At 33.7% G+C, this 25,531-nt stretch overlaps 1 protein-coding gene and 1 pseudogene across 1 annotated transcript; one reads left to right on the plus strand and one right to left on the minus strand.

Moving 5' to 3' along the window:
* Positions 1-60: 60 nt before the first annotated feature.
* LOC131173934 (protein trichome birefringence-like 41) lies at positions 61-24,899 on the minus strand (annotated as a pseudogene).
* On the plus strand, positions 17,997-22,086 carry LOC110646927 (receptor-like protein 9DC1). Its single transcript, XM_058136728.1, has 2 exons — positions 17,997-21,450; positions 21,582-22,086. Exon 1 carries the CDS (start codon positions 18,094-18,096, stop codon positions 21,415-21,417), a length of 3,324 nt encoding a protein of 1,107 aa, XP_057992711.1. The 5' UTR covers positions 17,997-18,093; the 3' UTR covers positions 21,418-21,450; positions 21,582-22,086.
* Positions 24,900-25,531: the final 632 nt, after the last annotated feature.

Consider the following 25,531-nt stretch of genomic DNA (forward strand, 5'->3'; position numbering starts at 1 on the left):
TTACATGTTAATGACAATTTTTTAATTTCATCAGAAATAATAGTTCAATTTCCTACCTAATCAAAGAATGAGATTGTAAAGAATTTCATTCCAAAAGTAGCAGGAACACCAGCAAGACACCAATGGCTGCAGTCCATTGCTTTGCAGTAGGTTCTCCAAGCCCGTAAATTGAAGGGTGTCCTTTACGTAGCAGAGACAGGAGTGTTATATCAAGAAATTTCACAGGCTTTCTAATCTTTCTCAGCAAACACTTAATTAGCACATCAACGGCCCTTGTTGCCCGACACAGCTCTTTGCCCTTGGTTCATTCCATAAGGTGCCACCGATAGCCAAAATTCGTTCAAAACAATAAATCAGAAAATGTGCTCTATTTCTAGTACTGTTCAAAAGAAACAGAGAATGTAATTATGGGTATATTGCTTAATGATTACTTATAATGAGATGGAGAAATTCCTTGGAAGAAAACCAGAGTTTTGGCAGGATTAATATTTGAATCGACCCGCCCATCCCATGTTGTGAGTGCCTCCTTGAAAGCAAGCATACGATCCATGTCCTTTTTAATCTCATTTCCTACTTGAATATAATTCCATCTGCAAATTGTATAACATCAATCAACAAGTGAAACCCATGATAGCTAAATCCCTATTTTCGAAGAAAATATTTCATATAAACACAGAGAATATGAGAGATTATAATGTAAATAATAAGAAGTTGATTCATTAGATGAAATTAAACATCCGACTTACGATTGAGTGGGTCCTCTACGGTTCCACTAGTGTCAAGTATTAAAGATGAGCTTGCCACGCTGTATGGATTCAAGCTTCAATACTCTATCAATTGCTTCACATTCCGTAAAAATCACTGTATAAACATAATTAATATTTTTAAAATTTAAATATTTTTTAAATTTAATTAAAATTTATTTTTAATTATCTGAACTCATTTTAAAATCAATTATTATATTTAAAAAATATTCGAATTTATTTAATTTTATATATTTTAATTAAAAATTTACGTAACAAATTATTTTTATTAATAATTTATATTTTAAAAATGTAATAGTTTCACAAAATATTTCAATTTTATTTTATATAAAATAAAATATATAAAAATTTATGAATATTATTAAAAATATATATATTTTTTATATTTAATTAAATATTTATATAAATAAGTTTGGGTAGCGGATATTCAACATGTAAAATTCGAACTCGTCTCAAACCCGTTACAAGTATTAAATTTTAAATCTGAACCTATTTTAAACCCGCTTATATACTATCCAAACTCATTCTATTAGAATTTAATCAGATCGAAAATTTAAAAAAATCATGCCTAAAAAAAATCAGGCCAATTGCCATCTCTAATGCGATCAAGCATCACTTTTAATTCCATAATCCTACAACATCATAAATAAATGTACTAATTATATTCGATGCTCATAAGCTCCGATATATAATAGTGAAAAAAGAAAAGCAAATGAAATAGGCATACCGTGAATGTAATTTAAAGTACAAACATCTCCTTGCATGTATTGTAATAGTGTAACTAGTAAGTGTATTATTTGACTTATTTATTTTTTATTTTAATATATAATTTAATATTTATTTTTATAAAATTTTATATTTTAAAATTATATTATAATTTATTATTAATTAATTATATTAAATATAATTAAAATTTTGAAGAATTATATTCTTATTGATTATCAATTATTTTACTCTAAATATTCTTCCATAAAATGTAACAATATAATATTTTTACAGTATAATTATATTTTAAAAAAACCATATATTATTAGAAATAATTTGGCCATAATAATTATAATAATAAATCTGCTCAAAAATAAAATTTTAAATATTACAATAATATTCAATAATAATAATAATAATTTCTTGATTTATGATTTGCATTTTGTTCTTCCCCTTTTTTTTTTTAAGTCTTAAGTTTGTTCTTTTAAAATTGAATTTTTTTTTTATACTTATCAGCAATTGTAAATCTTCATTATTTAATTTTCTTATACAATATTTTGTATTTTTTTAAAACAACATTTATTTTTTTTTTATATAAATCATTGAAAAGTTATACTGATATATTAAATTATCGATATAAGTAGGTAAAAAAGTGAGATAAATAAATTATTTAATAGTAATTGATATAAATATAATTTAATTTTGAATTTTAAATTTTGATAAATAATTTGTATTATATTTTAAATTGGCTCATGTATAGCAATTAAGGATAAAAAAAGTAAATATAAAAATTTTATAATTTTAAAAGAAATAAAATGAATAAAAAGAAAAAGGAGAATGAAGATTTAAATTTGAAAATTAAAAAGTATAAATTAAATTTCAAGTTATCAATATTTATGGGGAATGGATATTATTTGACAAATCATTAAATCATGTACATTAATAAGTCAAATGACTTAATTTTATAAGGTAATTTTTGTATTTTAATTTTAATATGTATATGTTGATTAGCATTGGGCACAGATGCACGTCAAAGATTGGGATTGATTCCGATTTAGAGAATCACCTACAAACATTACACAATCCCAATCATTACCTCTACAATGTAGATTTATTTCATATAAATATAAATATAAAAATCTGCCCAAAGTATTTAAGGGAGTGGGGGCAGCAAATGAAAAACAATTAATAAAATAATAAAAAAATAATGTTGAGTTCTTATGATTAAAATATGTCAAATTTAATTTAAAATTAAATTTTAATATCAGCTCTGTAATATATTTAAAAATATATTTTTTCCGAATAACAACTAATAGCAATACTAAATAAGTTATAATTATATATTTTCTTAATTTATATGAAAATAAAAGTGATAAAAGAGTATAAAATCTATGTAAAGTTTTTTTTTTTACATTTTTCTAATAATTTAATTTTAAAATTATTATATAATTATAACACAATAAAGAGGGAAATATATAATTATAAATGCAAATAACTATTAATAGTTCTGTATAAAGTACAGAAGCTCGATAATAAATAATAAATTCTAAAATATATTGTTGAAAAATTTTATATTGAAAAACACATTACGGTGGTTTTTTGTGAAAATATTTTTTTAAAAAGAAAATTAAAATAATTTTAGGGTTTTAGTATATACAGGGCCACTAAATTGATTGAAATTATTGCGTAAAAAGACTGAACAATTTAATTAAAAAAAAAAAGAGCCTAATATTGTAAGAATAGAAGCATGATTACTATTACTGTAATTTTTACCACAGCAAGCGTTATTAAAAAAAAAATTAATAATAATAATAAAGGAAAAGGGTTTTTACAAGTGGGTGTGGTGGAGTTACGGAGGAATGAGGCAATGGGTCTATTAACATTCTTGTACAAAAAGAATAAATAATTTTTTTAAAAAAAAATTATAACAATAGTAGTATAATTATTATTACAATATAAATAAAGTCATTTAAAATTATTTTGATAAGAAAATAATAATTTGTATAAGTTTAATAATTAAATAAATCAAATATATATTTGAATAAATATAAAAAAAATAAAGTAAAAAAATAATTATATGAAAATAGTGTTTGAGTGCATAGCCGAGTTACGAAAGTGTTGAAACACAAAATGAGTTGACATTATTGTGTAAAAAGAATAAATAATTTTTTTTTAAATATCATTTTTGTTAACAATGAATGTGGATATTATTTTAACATATTATGTAAAAAGAATAAAAAATTTTATAAAAGTAAAAGAAAAACTGCCGTTCGCTTGTAATCAATGACAAGTCTCTTTTTTCCCCTTAGTCACTCAGATCTTTTTTCTACATAAAAGGCCTGGCAAGCCTACTAAGAGGATGTAGGCTCTATAAGACCTTGTTGGAATAACTGTTTGCACTCTTCTTGGGCTAAAGCCAAGTCTGTAGGATTCATCCCCGAATATGATGCCTTGGTCAGATTTATATCCTCATTGAGCTTGAATGGAAGGTTGACAAAGAACTCTAGGTTTTTTCACAAGGGGTGACGATGATGAAATTGTGCATGGGAGTCAGTACAACATCTTAGGAGGAGTTCTTTGTGTTCTTGAAATTCAGCTGAGGCATCAGTCAAAGAGTATAGCCTTGGGACAGAGGTGAATGGCTGAAAACTCCTCTTGTATTTTAATCCTGTTGGGAGTATCTTCAGATGTTTCGCTTGTTGGTATAAGTAAAAACCTATCAGCAGATCCTTGTCAGGAAGATCTGACCCAATGACCTTGTTCTAGAGGATATAAGTGGGGAAGAACTGAATCTCAAAGGGATGCTTGGTAATGAGGCTGGTCTTGAAAATATTACCATCCGTTGCCTTAAAGTATTCTGTATGAGGGACCCAGCATTCTGGAGGTAAAATGCTAGGTTTCATCATACTCTTTGGGCTCCAGTATCGAGAAAACCAATTACACTGATGGGCCGATCATACTTGCTAGGGAGGACGTGAAGTGGTACTAGTGGGATTGGAATAGTGTCTGGGTTGTGAGCTGGGTGAGAGGTTTGGATATGTTGGGCTAGGTAAGAAGGGTCATGGGCCTCAGTATCTGACTTTGATCCTTCTGAGACAGGGAGTAGTCTGGGTCAAAATCAGTATCTGCTCCGAGGGCAAAGACAGTTTCTTCATTAGGTTCATCTTGTTCAGAGAACAAAGATTCAACATCATCTTGTTCCAAGGAGATGTGAGAAGCCTGCTGAATATGTTGCAAAAGCTTGACAGCTTTGTTAGGGTTCTTGGGGCAATTCTTAGCATAGTGATCCCGATTGCCACAGATGTAGCATCGATCAGACTTCTTTGTACTCATTCTTTTCTTTCGAAAATATCTGGCTGGTTTATTCCCTTTTCTTTGCTTAAAAGGGGTTTTGGATCTTGAAGAACCAGAATATTTTCTGTAATGTCCCTTCTTTTTGGGCCTACACTCACAATTCTTCTCCTTGCATTTGATAGCAAGGTAGGACTTCTGGCAAACATTCTTCAAGGCCTTACTATTATCAATAATATCATTGAATAACTTTTGTTGCTCACACATTTTGTCTAAGCAAGCCAGAGTCATCTGGTGTATTTCTCTAATAGTGATGGCATTCATTGCTCTTCTGGTAGCAACAATGCTTCTGTGGAGCTCTGGTTGGAGCGCTTCAGGGAGAGAGGCAATGTATGTATGCCTGAGATTGACATCATTATAACCATTCAGTAAATAGTAGCGCTGAGCCATGCGCTAGTAATGCCTTTCAATATCTGTTCTTTTCAAAGAGCAACATCCCATATTAAAATACTCCTATCGCAACTATTTGCTGTATAATGAAGCATCTCCAAGAAATTCAGCAAAAATAGCGTTAACAGCTTGTACAGTATTTAGATGACAAAATTGGGCTTTATGATATTCTCCAATGGAGGCAAACCAGTCTTGTAATGTACCAACAATCCGAGATATAAATTCTCTAAGAACAGCATGAGAATCAGCACCTTCTCGATGCATCTGGACGTCAAGCCAAGTTTTAAATTCTGCAAGACGATCTCTCTATTTTGATGGAGAAACATCGTCCAATGTGAACCATGGGCCTGAACTGGGCCTGGATTGCTGTTGGGCTCCTTGGAAATTAAAATCCAAGATTGGGTCATCCTTTGGTATCTCGACATGTGGATCTTGGGCTTGAGGAGGCCTAGTGGCAGGGCTTATAGTGTCGCTGGTAGAGTCTGTAGTTGGCGAAGGACCCGTCTGAGACGCGTTTGGCTGTGGATCAGCCATGAGCAACGTTGTGATGTCCATTTGTCCATCCTCGCTATCACCATCGGATGAATCATCTGAAGAGTCATCTTTTAGCTCAGAAGGTACAGATACCATGTGCTGAGGAGGAGGATCAGGATACATCTTTTCCTTGCCTTTATCAATCTTTCTCTTTGGAGGATGAGATTCTTCTGAAGAAGATGGGCTTCTTGGTTCATATCTGGTAGGTGTTGGTGTTGGTCTAAACAAGGGAGATGAGTTGTATGTGGTCGGAGGTGGTTCATATGAATAGTTGAAAGGACCAAAAGGAGAGTAAGCAGGCTCAGGAGTGAGAAGGAAAGGATTATGAGAGATTTGAGTGGCAAATGGGCTGTAAGAAACAGGAGCCTCTGTTGGTTTGTGCAAGTCTGCTTCAACTTGGGCTAGCTGTTTTCTTAACCTTCTAATTTCTAGTTCCTTATGGTTGAACTCGGCGCCAAATCTTCATTGTTGGATTGAGGATCTTAAAACCTTATCAAGCTGGATAATTTTCCCTTGCAAATCTTTGTACATGTTCTAAGTGAATGCAGTGAAAGAATTGACCTTTTGATTAATATGTTGAGTCCTTGTAAGGACCTGATCAATCTTGGAGTCAATTCGTTGCAACGTTTTGTTTTGGACAGTTGCATTCTTTGTTTGCCAATTCAGAACTTCTTCAGCTTGAGTGATCGGGGTTGACTATTCTCCCTTTCGGCCTTAAAACGGCCCCATCTGTTTTCCAGAAGGCCATGACAAAAATATTCGAGCCCATACTCCACAGTGCTCTCATCTATATGGATGACATCCTCCTTTTCTCCAAAGATGTTACGGCCCATAAGGAACTCCTCTTGTTCAACACATTAAAGGAAGCATAACTTGGTTCCTGATCTACTATCCAGACCTAAGAAACTTCACCTCATAAGATCTTGCTCTACGCTCCCTCTAATCCTCATGGCTTCATCATCTTCTCCACACTCCTAGTTTTCTTGTTCCCACCTCAGATAGTTTTCCTCCAGGATGCTCGCCTAACCAGCCTATCACAAAAATAGCCCAGTTCGCAAAAGACCACATGTTCCATTATCTAAGTGCCAGGAATACCCTAAGAGGATTGCTCCCATCCTTATCTATCTATATCCCTGATAACCCCTTTCTCACCTGCTTTAGCATTCATCCTGACAAAGACCTCATCCTGGAAGAATTATGGCTTCTCTGGTGCATGGTTACTCTATATTCTACAGGAATAGAATTCCCGCTCATGGCCCTGTACCAGCATACTATGGATAGAACAAATAGGACTCTGTTATATATATATATATATATATATATATATATATATGACGACTGTTACTGATTTTTGTACAGTGCTCTTAGATTCACAAAATTTTGGAGGTTCTGTCCTTGCCCTTCTTTTGCTTTATGTTCTTGGTTCACGGTAATTGGTGCACCCTTGCTCTCATTTTGATTGTTTCTTCATAAGTTTTTGCATGGGGATTTGTTGTTGTTGTGCTTTGGTAGGTGTAGATCAAATTTAGTGCTCTTTCTGTCAAGGCTCCTCCAAACATCTAATATGATTGAATCTGAATGGCCTCTTCTTGGTATCTGTAAAAGAACTAAGAAATTTTGGAATAAGAATTCTGATGTTTATTGCCCCAGAAATCAAAGATATATATAAAAAATTACAGCTAACAAATAGGTTCCTAATCAAGTTAAACTACCAAAATTGTATCAAAATCATACAACAAAAGGTAAAAACAGATATGCACACAAAAATTTCTAAACAAATGCCCTAAATAAATGCAAAATAAGTGGCAGCTAACAGCTGCCTTTCTAATACCCCCCCTCAAGTTGGAGCATGGAGATCTCGAATGCCCAAGTTGCGAAGAAGAAAGTCAAACTGATCCTTTCTTAACGCCTTTGTGAAGATATTCGCAGATTGCATTGAACTATGTACATAATCTGTTCGAATGTTACCATTCAATATCTCATCATGGATTAAATGACAGTCCACTTCAATATGCTTGGTACGTTCATGAGAGACAGGATTAGTAGCTATATACAGAGCTGCCTGACTATCACAATACAAATTCATAGGTTCAGTATGCGCCACACCAAGAGAATTCAATAATCCTTTCAATCATTTAAGTTCACAAGTTGTAGTACTCATAGACCGATATTCAGCTTCAGCGGATGAGCGAGATACTGTCTGTTGCTTTTTAGTCTTCCACGAGATAGGGGATTCACCCAAAAGAACAAAATAACTGATCAAAGACCGTTTCGTCAAAGGATAGCTAGCCCAATCAGAATCACAGTAAGCAGACAATTTGAGATCACAATTGGCATGCAGTAGTATACCTTGACCTGGATTTCCTTTCAAATAATGCACAACTCTAACAGCTGCCTCCCAATGAGCTTTCTTCGGTTGTTGCATGAACTGAGCAAGAATATGCACACAATAAGACAACTCGGGCCGAGTTATTGTTAGATAAATAAGCCGTCCCACGGATGCCTATCTTGGCGGGATCATCCACATCATCACTCTCGGTAAGGGCGACTTGTGATTTTGTTCAAGAGGAGTTTTAGCGGCACACCTTGATAATCCAACTTCTGAAATTACATCCAACGCATACTTACGTTGACACAAGAAAATACCATTCGAGTTTCTGGCTACTTCAATCCCTAAGAAAAATTTTAGCTTCCCCAAGTCTTTCATATGAAAGCAACGACTCAAATAGTTATTGAATTTTTGTACAACGGAAACATCATTGCTATAGATAATAAGGTCATCCACATAAATAAGCACATTCAATTGAACAGTCCCAGCACGAAAAGTGAACAAAGAGTAATATGAATATGATTGCTGAAATCCATAAGCTTTCAGAGATGCAGCCAATTTCGCAAACCAACATCTAGGTGCTTGTCGCAAACCGTATAGAGATTTTCAGAGTTTACAAACCTTCCCTGGTGATTGAGAAGCAAATCTAGGCGACATCTTCATGTAAACCTCTTCCTCCAAATCACAGTGTAAGAAAGCATTTTGGACATCCATCTAATGGAGTTCCCAATTCTTTGCAGCCACAACGGCAAGAAAGGTGCACACAGTAACCATTTTTGCTGTAGGACCAAAAGTCTCCTGATAATCTATGCCTTCAACTTGATTATTTCCCAATATCACTAACCGCGCCTTGCATCGTTCAACACTTCCATTAGAATTGTATTTAATTTTGTATACCCACTTGCTTCCTATTGCTTTCTTCCCAAATGGTAGATTTTCAACTGTCCATGTACTATTATCCTCCAAAGCCTGTATTTCTTTTCTCATAACCGCTCTCTACCGTTCATCCTTAACTGCTTCTGCATAAGAGCTTGGTTCATGTCCTGTAGTAATGGCTGCCAAAAAACATCGATGTTGTGCAGAGAATTTATCATAACCCACATAATGTGCTGTAGAGTAAGGCGTACCTGAGGAATCAGATTGGGAAGGTGAGCATACAAAGGGGCTTGTTTTGATGGCGTTTGTCATATAATCCTTCAAATGAACACTAGGTTGCTTGGCCCTTTGTCCCCTACCTAGTTGCTCTTCAACAACTTCACCTCTATCCACTCCCTCACTGTTTTCATAGATCAATTCTTCCATTTCAGGATTCACCTCACTTTCTCTACCCACACTTTCATCGTGCTCCTTTCCCAAGTTGTTCTCTAAACCATCAACTTCATCACCCAACTCCTCAACTCCATTTTTAATGATTTCATCACCCATTGTTTTCTCATTTGCATATGGAAATTCTGTTTCAGTGAATACCACATCTCTTGATACAAAGTATTCTTTAGTTTCCAAATCATACAATTTCCATCCCTTCTTTTCAAATGGATACCCAACAAAAACACACCTATGACTTCTACTATCAAACTTATCTTTATCCTGATTCAGATTATGCGCATAGCATAAACAACCGAAAACCCGAACGTGTTTGTAAGAAGGTACTTTCCCAAAGAGCATCTCATATGGGGTTTTACCATTTAATAACATAGATGGAGTCCTATTAATCAAATACCTGGCTGCAAGTACACATTCTCCCCAAAATTCTATGGGTAAATTTGCTTGGAAACGCAAGGCTCTTGCCACATTAAGAATATGGCGATGTTTTCTTTCCACTTGGCCATTTTGTTGAGGTGTTCCTACACAGGAAGTCTGATGCAACATCCCTTGTTCATCAAAATATTCTTTCAAGCACATAAATTCACTTCCGTTATCACTTCTGACAATTTTCACATTTTTTTCAAATTGGCGTTTAACCATCACAACAAATTTCTTAAGAACACAAGCTACTTCTTGTTTTCCATTCAGCAAATATATCCAAATAGCACGAGAGTAATCATCAACAATTGTTAAGAAGTAAATTGCTCCACAAGAAGTTGGGACTCTATAAGGTCCCCACAAATCACAATGTATCAATTCAAAACAACCATCAGCTTTATTGTCACTAGAAAAGAAAATCTCTCTTGTTTGCTTTGCTCTAAAACAAACTTCACAAGTTTTATTAGTTTTCCTAACTATGCTACCAGCTTCTGGAATTAACTCTACCACCTTATAAGAAGGATGACCCATTCTCTTATGCCAAAGCTCAAAAGACCCCACATCAGTTACCTTGCAAGCATGTACCGATGTCACTCCCTTGAGAAAGTACAGCCCCTCGCGTTGCTCACCCGCTCCAATCAGGTTCCTCGAATTTAGGTCCTGTATAGCACAAATTTTGTTAGTGAGTTGAATAACCAAATTTGAATCATTAAGTAGTTGTGATACAGAGATCAGATTGCAATTCAAATTTGGCACATAAAGGACTCGTTGCAATTTCAAGTCTCCTCCAAGCAACACAGTTCTTTCTTTCACCGCCAAGGTCTTTTCTCCATTAGGTAACTAGACTGAGCATGGCACAATGTCACGCAATTCACTCAAAAATGCCAACGTTCCTGTCATATGATGGGAAGCTCCTGTGTCAATAATCCAAGGAAATATCCTCTGCGTACCTGTCAGCCTCTCATTGCCACCATTCTGACAAGAATTCAACATGCCCAGCAAAGCAGCCCACTGCTCTTCATTTAATCCACTAAGACCCTTTCGATCTGAATCTGTCACAATTCCACGCCCACCATCAACTCCAGTTGCTTGTGTGGCGTTGGCACGAGCAACTCCTCGCTTGCTACGTCCTGCTTCATTGCCACGCTTTTGACCACCTCCTCGTCCAGCAGAAGTTCCACGTGGTCTATTACCCCACAATTCTTGATAACTCATCAGCTGGAAACAACTTTCAGCATCATGTCCCTCTCGGTTGCAATTAGCACAAATTGAGGATTTGTCTTTATCCCCCCCTGAATTTCGACTTCCTACTAGAATTGCAATGTAACACCCTCCCCGTAATAACTCCGTACATTCTATTGTTCCGGTGACCGGTGTCGGTCCGGACAGTTAGAACGTCCGAAAAAATATTTAAACTAAAGTGAGGAACTATAATTAACTCAAATATTAATAAGAAAAATTTAGTAAAAATTTTAGAAAATAAAATACAACCAAGTAAAACGAGCCGGTGCCCAAGCGATGGGTAACCGGAGGGAAGTTCTTGATTCTATAGCGAGGAGCCTAGACCGGGTAAAAATTCATAAAATAATTTTTGGGACTCCAGAGAAGGGTCATTGAGGTTCCTATGGCATTAGAATGCCAAGAAAATATTTAGAAAAATTTTTCAATCGGTACAGACAATTTTAACCCGTTAAACCAAACGGAGGGCATTTTGGTCATTTCGCCTTCAGAGGTGATCTTTGGCCGACTTGTCCAGTTAAGTAAATAATTATTATGACTCAAAATATGAATAAATATTGCTAAAAATTAAATTGAAATGTGGTAGAAAAGAAAAGCAAAGAAAAATAGTGGAAATTAAGGATAATGACATCACATGATGTCATTATCTTACTCCTAACCAATCACCATCTAACAAGCAATCTTAAAACACTTAAAAGAGTGAAAAATAGACAAAAAATTTCTGATTTCCTTCTTCATCTTCAACCAGCCAAAACGTGAGTTTCTTCCTCCATAGCTTTTATTTTTTTTATACCTTCCAATCTTTGATTCCTTACCCTAAAACCCTTAGGTCTCTTCATTAAAACTTGTCCACACACCTTGTAGGAGTGTTTGGCAGCCAAGAAAAGCCAAGAAAGTGAAGGAATTGCTTGGGAAAATTCTGCCCTCCTAAGGTTAGTGCACCTATATCCATTAAACTCTTTATTTTCATGATTTAGGACTTGAAACTAGTAAGAATTGTGATTTAAATTAACAAAAACTTATGTGTATAACATCTTGAATTTTGTCTGCCCTAGCTATGGAATAAGGGGAAGTGTTTTGATGAGCTTAGAGTGGAATAGAAACCATGTTGAAGTGATAAACATATGAGCAATGCATTGGTAGCTACTAAGATACATGGCATAAACTATGAATTTGAATTAGGGTTTGGAAAGGTGAAAATGTGACTTGGCTTAGGAAATTATTAGAGAGCATTTTAATGGTCAATTAGTGACCATTTTAGGTAATTTGAACAACAAATGGACAGAAAAATGAGATTGCAAAGTGAGGATTGCAGGCTGCCCTAGGGCAGCAGCATAGGGACTGAAAATTCAGTCCCTTTGCACTGCCATAACTTGGGCTGTGTAAGTTCAATTGGTGTTTGGCCAATTGGACATGAAACTAGGCTTATAATGGCACATTTTTGTTGAAGAAACCATGCCCAAAAGACCAAAGCAAGAGGACCAAAACTTGGCCCCAATCTGGATACCCTGCACTGAATTCTGCAGAATTGACCAAATGAATAGTAACTGTTCATTTGGCCATAACTCACTGTAGATTTGGTCAATTGACCTGAAATTTTTATGGCAACAAGTTAAGACATAGACAAACAACTTTCATGAAGGAACCTACCCCAAATTATGGCCAGAACCCATCCAAACAAGTGGTTCCAGTCACTGTTCATGCACTGTAGATATGGTAATTTTCTGCAGAATGCACATCTGGACAGCTTGGGTTTTTGGGCCATATCTGGAGCTACAAAACTCCAAATGGAGTGATTCAAAAAAGGAAATTCAACTAGACAAAATAAGGAACAACTTTCATGTTTTACATTTCTTCAAATTCCAACAGTAACAGTGTCCAATGGAACAGTGAAGTTGACTCACCAAAACTGAAAATTCTGCTTGTGTTGGGTTAAACTTAGAAATGGTATTAACACTTAATGCCAACAAGTTTTAAACACCAAATGTGGTATGTTGGGAGTGCCAAAGTCAATGTACACATTTTTATTCCAAAAGTCAACATTTTTGTTGACCAAGGAGGTAAATAGTGACACCAAAATCAAAAATTGGCAATTTTGCCAAAATGACCTAAGCTTTGAGAAAGTGACCAAAACTAATAAGTTTTAAATGCAAAATGGGGTACATTGGGATTGTTAAAACCAATGCACCTATGTTCTATGCAAAAGTCAACTTTTTGTTGACTATTGAAGTGAATAGTGACATAAAAACTTGAAATTCAAAAAAATTGAAGAATTCAAAAGTATCAAATGCCCTAGTAGGCCTAATGTGATTGGTTTGGATAGGTTGGCATGCCAATAGGGTTCTGATAGCAGTACTGCGTATGATATATGGCTTCATTGCCATTCTGTGATGTGATAGCCTATGGCTATACTGATTATGATGTTTTACTTGGCTTTATGCCTTATTGCTTATATGGCTTATTAGCCATTCTGTTTGCCACCGGAGACACATTGTGACCGATGGTGTGACGGCGAGGTACACAGTACCCGTGCTAGTTTATCGATCCGATCGATTTGTATAGGTTACTTGGGCATGGAAAAGTATAAGCGTAATTGAACGATTGTTAAAGAAAATACGAAAACTAAATATCGGAATGATTACGATAGAATACAATGAAAACTTAAAATTCATGAAGAAGTAAATATCATAAAACGTAATTAGCCCTCGACTAAACACTAAGTTGGTAATTATTCGTTCTTATGAACACAATGGCTAAGAAATTATGATTTTTATGTTGCATATTATTTTTTTCTATTTTATTATTTGCACCACTAAGCTTTATGCTTAGCGTCGCTTTTACGCGTAGATGCGAAGATTGGATGAGCGCCGGTGAGACCACAGTTGGTAAGGCGGTTCACGATTCTGCATAGTGTATGCATGTCACCTCATCGTGATGCATTGGTAGGACGCTAGATGTCATTTTGGTATTTTGTAATTGATTTTATTTTCTCGTATGTATTTGAACTTATGTAATATATTTTGATATTCATGTAAATAATGTAAAGTGTGGTTGTAAATGGAAAAGTGAATGTTTCTCTATGATATATGCATGGTATCATATGAGATGGATGAATGATTGAGAAATGAATGGTTGACAAATGTTGAGAACTGAAATTGAGAAATATTGATGAGATTTTGATATTGGAGTTTGGAAATGATTGAATGTGAATATTGGAAGTGTTTTTCACAGGTTCCGAAGAACGGTTTTCTCCATTTTTAGCCGGTACTCCGCCGGATTTTCTTTAAAATTTTCGGAACCTCAAATAAATAATAATTTCGATAAATGGCTTAAATAAATTATATTTCACAAGTTATATTCAAAAGGAAGAATAAAAATGAATTAAGATAAAATAGAGTGCTCGGCACACTGAGTGGCATAACTTGCTCGGCTACACTGTAGTCGGGTAAGGGGTGTCACATGCAAAACTCATAGGATTGCCTCTTTCTTCCTTGGTTCATGTCATAGTTCGCACCCGCTCTTGCTGAACAACCATAGCATAGGCACGATTCAAATTGGGTAAGGGTTCAGTGCTCAAAATATTAGAGCGCACTGTTACGTTTCCTTCTTCATCCAAGCCCATCAAAAACTGATGAACTCTCTCTTCTTCACGCTTTCTTTCCAATTCAATGGTAAGATTGCATCTGCAGCCTGCACAGATACACACTGATATCTGATCATAGTTGTTTATTTCATCCCATAACGTTTTGAGTCTTCCGAAATAGGACACGATCGGTTGACCTTCCTGCCTACAATTCGCGGTCGATCTCGATTCTTTGCATTCGTGGACCATTCCCAATCGAGAACCTCTGTTTAATATCCTCCCACAGATCCTTTACGTTCTCCATGTGAGAGATAGTCGAGCGAAGCATCGGTTCAATGGTGTTAAACACCCAAGAAACCAGCATAGAGTTAACCATCCACCAATCTTCGAGTTCCAGTGAGTCATCTGCTGGTTGCTTAACAGATCCATCAATAAAACCGTATTTCTTTTTAGCCCGCAATGCAGTCCGCATAGCTCTCGCCCATTCTTCATAATTCTCGCCCTTCAACTGAACTTGGGTAATCAAGTTACCTGGGTTGTCATTCGAATTCAGTGTGTAAGAACTAGAAGTTTTCTTCCCTGATCCAGAACTCTCATTTTTCTTTTCATCAGCCATGGCTCTGATACCATGTAAAAGAACTAAGAAATTTTGGAATAAGAATTCTGATGTTTATTGCCTCAGAAATCAAAGATATATATAAAAAATTACAGCTAACAAATATGTTTCTAATCAAGCTAAACTATCAAAATTGTATCAGAATCATACAACAAAAGGTAAGAACAGATATGCACACAAAAATTCCTAAACAAATACCCTAAATAAATGCAAAATAAGTGGCAGCTAACAGCTGCCTTTCCAATAGTATCATCTATTAACTGGTACTCTCAAGGATGTGTGATCGTCTTGGCTAGATGAGATTGAGATGCCGGAGCTTTATCATGCCTGCTTCTGAATTCATCCAGCATGTCCTTGGTTCGTTTGCTCCCTTGGCTGAGCTAATCCTCGCTTAGTTCCCGAGCTTTTGGGTTTCTTGTTTGAGGTCTCTGTTTATTATGTTGAATGGCTGCATTTTCTTGTGGTTGAGATCCCACCAGTCTGTGTATACATGAGAAATCTGAAAGTTTTCCTCTATTTTAGCTGGTACTCTCCTCTGAGGAGGCAGCGGCTCGGTTCTGAAGATGGATTACTGAGAGGGAAAGACAGGTCTTTATTGGTTTCTATCAGTTAGGACTTTAGCCCTTCTTTCTCTGGGTATGAGTCTGTAATGTTTCTAATACTTAGACTTATGTGTTGGTCTGAGCCTGGGCTAGATCTAGTTAGGGGTTTGGCTATAAGAGCTGTGAACCATGAGCTTTAAGTTGTACCTTTATTCTCTATGAATAAATGGTGTTTTATTGATAAAAAGAGGTATGACTCAAATCTTTCCCAAGATTTACATATGCAATATAAACACTCAGTCAATAAAAAATTATATTAATATATTTTTAAATAGAATTTATTATAATTTAAATTGAAATAACAATTGGCTGAGTGTATATATCAAGTTTACTATGAATACTCTCTTTCTTATTTTAGTTTTCTTCATAGTCATCTGCAATTACATTTTCTGTAACCTTTTACTCCTTTTAATTTTAATTTTTTTTCTTTTTTTCTACCAAATATAAATACTTTGAATGCTTATAATTAAATTTTTAACTACTTTGTTCTACAAAATAACTATGATTTACTTTTTCTTTTTCCTTTTTGGTGAGAACGAGAGACAGAGAAATAAGTATGGCTTGGCTTGAGGAGCAAGTAAAGCCAGTGATATGATTATTGTTTGGGTTAGGTTGAAAGAATGATAAGTTAACTGTAGATGGTAAAAATTAATAATTTGGCAAATTAAAACAAAGAGATGAAGTGATTTGTAGCAGACCCAATACAGGTGGCGTTAAGACTATAAAAATAAAGCAGCCAAACCATCTTTCTCATTCAGTTCCCGAGCCCTTGCACTGTATCTCTGCTAAGGGGCTCATTTCACTCTTTTGCATTTGGTTATCATGTTCAACTTGACTAATTTATCTCTTCCAGAAAAGGCAAGACTGTACCCCCACGTAAATCATGTTCAACTTGACTAATTTATCTCTTCCAGAAAAGGCAAGACTGTACCCCCACGTAAATCATGTTCAACTTGACTAATTTATCTCTTCCAGAAAAGGCAAGACTGTACCCCCACGTATATTTACTAAGAAATAAATACCAACCCAACATAAATCAAATTTTTTTTCTTTTTCTCCTATATTACTATTATTATACTATACTGTTTACAATTAACAATAAAAGTGTTATTTATTTACTCTTGGGCTTTTTTAATTTTTTTTATAATTAAATTTATTCAACACTTACATAGAAGATAATATTATTTAAATATATTCATATAATTTAAACAAAATCTAAATAAATTATAAATGGAAGTTAAAAGATAATTATATCTTTTTTCGTAATTAAAATACTTTAACAATATAAATTTTAAAATATATATTTTTAATTAATAATAAACTAAAAAAATATCTACTATTATCATTAAAAAAAATACAAAATATAGCATTAGAAAATTAATTTTGCACGCACAGAGTATTATAGAATTAATTTCACACACACAATCAATCTTTGACTCAATTTTGAGTTATAATTCCAATAACAATATTATAAAATTTTTATTTGGTGTTTTTTTTTTCTATTTTCTTTCTTATTTTAATTGGTTAAAACCTTTTAATTTCCACCTTTAATTTTTTTTCAATATTATTTTTGAAATTTTATATCATTTTAATAGCTTTTAGCTATTAAATGATAATATTTATCTTAATCTCAATAGATTATCTATATATATATAATTTCATTTTATTTTTTGAATAAGAATTTAATTATTTTTTAATAGGCAAAAACAGATTTTATAAAAAAAAGTTAAGGAAAAACTTAGCAAGCATTTTGATAAAAGAGTTTAATTAATTTCTGACACATTCTCATTGCAGTAAGGTGTGAAACACTGTTTCTTTCTTCCTTGCAAAACAGAAATGTTGTTTCACATAGAACATTTGCAAATATCTCATATATACACCAAGAAACTGACTCGATCCAACGTAGTATGTATTCATATGGTCAACCTTCAATGACTTGTGGTTAAATTTTGACATTATGATCTGAAAAATCGTCGACTTTGACGATTATGCTCTTCATTGACTTGAAAGACAATGCAAGACTCTCTTTCCCATGAGGACCTCCGTAAATTGCGTTCCAGACCCATAGAAGGGAGTTGGCATAAATACAAGTCTTCCATATGTTCAAAAACTACTTTACCCCACTGGGCACGACCTTAATTTGATCTATAAATAGTGATTCTCATCTGTGCTTTCTCAACGCTCATCTCTTTCTTAGTCTTATGTTTTCCTTTCTCATTTAACCTTCTTTACAAGACATGGAGTTACCTTGGCTCAGTCAATTTCTCTGCCTTCTTTTGTATTTCCAAACCATATGTTCTCCTTCTTTCTCTTTACCGTTATTGTGTCCTCATGACCAAGGCCTCGCCTTGCTCCAATTCAAGAATTCCCTTTTCACTAGTAGTTCTGTTTCTTTAGGACACCACAAGCTAGAGTCTTGGGAAGAGGGGACAGATTGTTGCACTTGGGATGGAGTCTTGTGTGACATGGAGACAGGCCATGCAATAAGCCTTAATCTTGCTAATTTCATGCTTCATGGCAGTCTCAATTCTAACAGCACTCTTTTCTTTCTTACCCATCTCCAGAACCTCGACCTTTCCAACAATGACTTCAATGGCTCCCATATTCCTTCTCAATTTAGCCGGTTCTTGAATTTGACATATCTTAACCTTGGGTTCTCAAATTTTTCAGGCCAAGTTCCATCAGAAATATCTCTTTTGTCCAAATTGAGTTTTCTTGATCTCTCTTATAATGAAAACTTGGTGCTAGAAACAAGTACTTTTAGCAAGGTTGTTCAAAACCTAAGTAAGCTAAGAGAACTCAGTTTAAATGGAGTAGACATGTCATTGATTCTGCCCAATTCATTGATGAATCTTTCTTCTTCTTTGTCATCTCTGAAACTTGCATCCTGTGGATTACAAGGACAATTCCCAGATGACATATTCCATCGAACAAACCTTCAGGTGCTTGATCTATGGGTCAATAAGGATCTCACAGGATCTTTTCCTAGAATAAATGGCACTAGGCCCCTCAGGTACTTGGCTCTTTCTAACACAAGCATGTCAATATATTTAGAGCATGATTTCTTTAATAGTCTAAATTTGTTAAAAGAATTGTATCTTAGTAGTTGCAATGTTATGGGGTCTAATTTTGCATGTCTTGGCAATCTTACACAACTCACTCGCTTGGACCTCTCCAGAAATAATTTCAATGGTCAAATCCCATCCTCGCTTGGAAACCTTATTCATCTCAACTTTCTAGACCTTTCAAATAACAATTTTGGTGGTCTAATTCCCTTTGTAGTTTGTAATCTCACAAAACTGCAATTCCTGAGCCTGTCAAATAATAATCTAACAGGGACAATCCCTTTCCAAGTACACAAGCTTTCATCCCTGAACCAACTCCACTTATCTCATAACTTTCTCAAGGGAGCATTACCACCATCCTTGTTTTCTCTGCCTTCTTTGGAAAATCTATTCCTTGAGAATAACCTATTCAGTGGTCATCTAAGTCAATTCCAGTATACTTCTTCTTTGAAGTATATTGACTTGAGTCGTAACTTATTAGATGCTCCAATACCAAGTTCAATTGCCAATCTTGTCAATTTGGATAGTCTTATCCTTGCATCAAATGAAAATTTGACTGGAGAGATCCCTTTCTCAATTTGCAAGTTGAAATCTCTACGAATGCTCGATTTGTCTAATAACAGGTTAAGTGGTTTTATCCCAGGATGTTTGGGAAACTTCAGCGAGTCATTGGAGATTATTGTTTTAGGGAATAACACATTGGAAGGTCCAATTCCAAGTTCGATTTTCAAGCTTATTAACTTGTTGATTCTTGATTTGTCTCCAAACAAATTAAATGGAGAGATCCCCGCTTCAATTTGCCAGTTGAAATCCCTGGAAGTTGTGGACTTGTCTAACAACAATTTAAGTGGCTATATCCCACGATGCCTGGAAAATTTGAGCAACAATGTCCTCACTCGAGACAACCAACGAATGAGCTCTGTCCTTAATCAGGTAAGCGTGCTTTCCAGTATTATCTATCTCGACTTATCGAGTAACTGGCTAAATGGGACAATACCATCTTTCTTGTTCAAATTGTCTTCCTTAAGACACTTGCACCTTGAGAATAATCTCTTCACTGGCCATATTGGCGAACTGCCATCAAGATCGGTAATGGAGGTTATCGATTTCAGTAACAACATGTTGGATGGTCCAATTCCATTTTCCTTGTTCCATCTACCCTCTTTGCAGTACCTATTTCTTCAAAACAATTCATTGACTGGTCGTATAAGTCAGTTTCAGTGTCATAAACTAAGGTACCTTGATCTGAGTAATAACTTGTTGGATGGCCCAATTCCAAGTTCAGTTTCCAAACTTGTCAATCTCAGTGTTCTTATTCTTTCATCAAACAACAAACTGATTCAAGAAATCCCTCCTTCCATTTGTGAGCTGAAATCTCTACAAATTCTTGACTTGTCTAAGAATGGTTTAAGTGGTTCCATCCCATATTGTCTGGGAAGCTTCAAAAAACTCTTGGTACTTGGTCTGGGTTTGAACAATTTCCAAGGTACTATCTTTACTACATTTTCAGAAGGGAATAGCTTGAGATATCTAAATTTCAATGGCAATAAATTCCAAGGGCACATACCAAAATCCATCACCAATTGTAGATATTTGGAAGTTTTGGACCTTGGCAACAACAAGATAGAGGATACGTTCCCTTCTTTTCTTGGAACTCTTACAGAATTGCGAGTTCTTATCTTGCGATTCAATAAGCTACATGGTTCTATGCAGAGTCCTTCCACCAACTTTTCCTTTCCTAAATTGAGGATCTTGGACGTCTCCAACAATGTTTTGAGTGGGAATTTGCCGTCAAATTTTTTCAAGGATCTCAAAGCAATGATGGATGTTGATAGAAACATGGAATATATGATGATGAAAGATTACGGTTATGATTATTCTGCAAGAATGACATGGAAAGGATTGGACATTGAATTGGTAAAAATCCGAACCACTCTTACAATGATTGATTTGTCTGGGAATAAATTTACAGGGAAGATTCCAGAGGCAATTTCGAAGCTTAAATCACTTAAACAGCTTAATCTTTCCCATAACTACTTTACTGGTTGCATCCAGTCATCATTAGGAAATTTGAGCAATTTGGAATCATTAGATCTCTCTTACAATTTGCTCACTGGAGAGATTCCTGTACGTTTGGTGGATTTAACATTTCTTCAAATCTTGAACCTTTCTTACAACCAACTTGGAGGACTCATACCTACAGGAAAGCAGTTCAACACATTTGAAAATAGTTCATATGAAGGAAACTTGGGATTATGTGGATTTCCTTTATCAAAATCATGCAACAGTGGTGATGTCACACAACAATTAGCACCATCACCAAACTTGCAAGAAGGAGATGCAACTGGGTTTGGGTGGAAATCTGTATCAATAGGCTTTGCATGTGGGCTGCTATTTGGATTTTCAATGGCATACATGACGCAAACAAGAAGAAGACTACTAGCATGGTTTTTGAGGGTGATACAAATTGTGGCATCAACGCTCAAGAAAGTTTAAGGACAAAGTTAATTGCAGAACTCATAGAAGAAGGTAATCACTTTTTCCTTTGCTTGTTTTCCTAATTGTTAATAAACTGAATTATAAATATATCTCTATGTAGTTGTAATTGGAATAACTTATTCGCAACCATCTTTCTATACACATAGTTTTCCATTTTGTAGGAAAGTTCGTTAAAATAATAAAGGATATGCAATGTGTCTCGAAGAAGATCTATGGATTTGCGCACATAAAAAGCTTCAACATATATGCAGAGACTGTTGGAATGGCAACTATCATTTACCACACAACTTCCTTCTTTTTCTTTTCTTTTCTATTTTTAGCTGTTTTTGGCTAACCAATTTATCAATAGTTTTTCCAATGTGTTGGTGGGCTATGTTGTCACCAAAAAGAATTTGTCCTTTTCACTGTTATCTCTATTTTCAATTACATGTAATTGATGACAATTTTATTATTTCGTTTGAAATAATAGTTCAATTTCCTACGTAATCAAAGAATGAGATTGTAAAGAATTTCATTCCAAAAGTATCGGGAACACCAGCAAGACACCAATGGCTGCAGTCCATTGCAGTAGGTCCTCCAAGCCCGTATTGAAGGGCGTCCATCTTTACGTTGCAGAGATAGGAGTGTTTTATCATGCAATTTCACAGGTTTTCTAATCTTTCTCAGTAAAGTCTTAGGAGTGTTTGATTCACCTGGGAGGGGTACCGTTGATTGCTGCTAGAGACCCAAGTGTTTGATAAGTTTAAAAAAATAAAACGTTGTGATAGTTGATGGGTAATTGATATGGTATAGTTTATATGGTACAGTTTATATTTGCTCTATTTTTAGAGTTGTTTTTCATTAAATAGCTGATTTGATTTTATTTTTTATTTTAATAATATTATTTTTTTTATTTAATTAGAAAAATAATATTATTAATATTTTTTTTTATAATTTTAATATTTTAATTAACACATTTTAATTTTGCTAAAATATTTTTTATTAATAACATAAAATATAAAATATTTATTTATATCTAAAAACTTAAAATTAATTATAAATTTTTTTTTATCAATAATAATAATTACTTTATTATTTTACTATATTTTTAAAGTTATTAAATATTTTTAAAAAAAAAATTAATTATTGTCTTATTTCAATAATTAAATAAATAATATAATATAATAGATTAATAATTATATATTTATTTTAATAATATAATAAATGATATGATATATTAATTTAATAATTATATATTTAATTTAATAATAAAATAAATAATATAATAAATTTATAATTTTATATTTATTTTAATCATAAAATAAATTATATAATATATATTATTTCACATGTCAACGGCACTTATATAATATTATATAAATTATATATTATATATTTATAATTTTATCAAACACTTAACATAAATCAGCTATCATCGATTATCGATTAACAGTAACTTAGTAATTTATTGACTGTATTCGGCAGTTAAACCAAACATACCCTTGATTAGCACATCAACGGCCAGCGGTAATCCTCCGGAAATCTTAAGCCTGCCACAGGTTCTTGTTGCCCCACACAGCTCTTTGCCCTTGGTTCATTCCATAAGGTGCCACTGGTAACCAAAATTCGTTCAAAACGCGAAATCAGAAAACGTGCTTTATTTGTAGTCCTGTTCAAGCGAGAGAGAAAATGTAATGATTACTTGTAATGAATGGAGAAATTCCTAGGAAGAAAACCAGAGTTTTGGTAGGATCAATATTTAAATCGATCCACGCATCCTTGTTGTGAATGCCTCGAAAGCAAGCATACGATCCATGTCTACATATAAAAGCCAGCACCACAAGGGGCGCCAATGCTCAACCCAGCATAGCATCACAAAATAACAGAGTAAGGGGTGTTTGGTTTACCTGTTCGGTGTAGCTGATAGTTGATCGACACCCAAATAGGTAAATTGTGGTATTTGGCAAGTTAAAAAAAATAGAGCTGATAGCTGATGGGTAACTGATATGATACCCATCACTTGCAGTTTGTATCAGCTCTATTTTTAGAGCTGTTTCTCATCAGCTGATAGCTGATCTGATTTTATTTTTTATTTTGACCATATTATCCTTTTTTATTTAACTTGAAAATTAATATTATTAATATTTTTATTTTTTTATTTGTAATTTTAATATTTTAATTAATGTATTTCAACTTTATTAAAATATTTTTTATTAATAACATAAAATATAAAATATTTATTTATATCCAAAAACTTAAAATTAATTATAAATTTTTCTATTAACAATAATAATTATTTTATTATTTTATCTATATTTTTAAAATTATATAATTATCTTAAAAAATAATTACTTTCTTATTTCAATAATAAAATAAATAATATAATATAAAAGATTAATAATTATATATTTATTTAAATAATATAATATAATAATTTAATAATTATATATTTAATTTAATAATAAAATAAATAATATAATATAATAAATTTATAATTTTATATTTATTTAAATAATAAAATAAATTATATGATATATACCTTTATTAGTCATTTCACATACTAACAGCAACAGCTAAATATAATTTTACCAAATACTTAATATAAAACAGCTATCATCAGCTATCAGTTATCAACTATCAACTAACAGTAACAGCTATCAGTTATATTCAAGAGTTAATCCAAACAGGTCCTAAAACTTCCCCCTTAAAGAGAGTTAAAACATAACTATATAAACGTCGAAGGGTGTCGTCACAGAGCTCACAGCACACTAGCCACAATGATGACCTTGCCAATCGATGTGTAGAAGCATATCCCAGTGATGCGAATCAGCAAGAGCAAAGGAGTTTCCACCACCTTTTTGTCTAGAACCACAAACGAAACCAGCATGGAGGTCTTCACTAACTGTCCACTCAATGAATCGTCCACCTGCAAACAACCAACCCAACATATACAACCGAATTTAGTAAGGGGAGGTCTCTCCCACAAGACCAAACTAGAAACCAAAAGATCTGAAGCCTTTCTCTGCTCGAAGCTAGGAGAAGCCGACGAGGAATGAGACTGGCAAATCCAAGAGGAGAAGATCAAACCACGCTCTGGTTGAGAGAAACTTTCTCTCTCTTAATCTCATACGATCCATGTCCATTTTAATCTCATTTCCTACTTGAATATAATCCTATTTGCAAATCGTATGATATCAATCAACAAGTGAAACACATGATAGCTACATCTCTATATTCAAAGAAAATATTTCATAACCATAGAGAATATGAGAGATTATAATGTAATTAATAACAAGTTGATATTAATGAAATCATTAGATGAAATTAAATATCCGACTTACGGTTGAGTGGGTCCTCTACGATTTTACTAGTGCCAGGTATTTAAAGATGGCCATGTTGATGCCTTTCCGTAGCTTAGCACCCTGCAAGGAATCAAGCTTCAATACTCTGTCAATTGGTTCACCTACAACATCCACTAGGTACACATTGCGATCAAGCATCACTTCTCCGTCAATTCTATTTTATTGTTTCTCTTATTTAACAAAATCATAATCATTAATTTTTATTTTTTAAATTTAAATTATTGAATAAAATCATTAAAGAGAAATCTAATACAATTCTCTATTTTTCATTAATTTAACATTTTTAATAATTTTCTTCTCATGATATTATTAGTTGAAATCTCTCCCTTATTAGAATTTCTTCATATTTGGATTAAAAAAATTTCTCTAGATACATACATATATGAGTTTGTGAAAGCCAATTGAAAAAAATAAAAAAAAATAAACCAGCCATCAAGAAATTAGAGATAAAAGAAGAGACAAAGGAAGAAATTGATTGCAGTTTATGTTTTCCTGTATATCCCACATAAATGTTTTTTATTTTCTTGGCTGTCGAAGATAGTATCCCTTGATACTATAATTCTTCCCTACCATTTTAAATATCTTGAATTTTTTTATTTCTTCAATCTTTTTGGGATTTGTAGTTATACCTTTTAATAACGCATCCTCTAAGAATCGAATTTGAGTTTCGTGCTTAGTAATGCTATGGCCTTATCATTGTACCAACACTTGTTAGTGTCATCTGTTATTTTAATTAACTTATATTTAACTTTTATTTGTTGGTTAGATGT

This window comes from Hevea brasiliensis, chromosome 15 (genome assembly GCF_030052815.1).
Source record: "Hevea brasiliensis isolate MT/VB/25A 57/8 chromosome 15, ASM3005281v1, whole genome shotgun sequence".
NCBI lineage: Eukaryota > Viridiplantae > Streptophyta > Magnoliopsida > Malpighiales > Euphorbiaceae > Hevea > Hevea brasiliensis.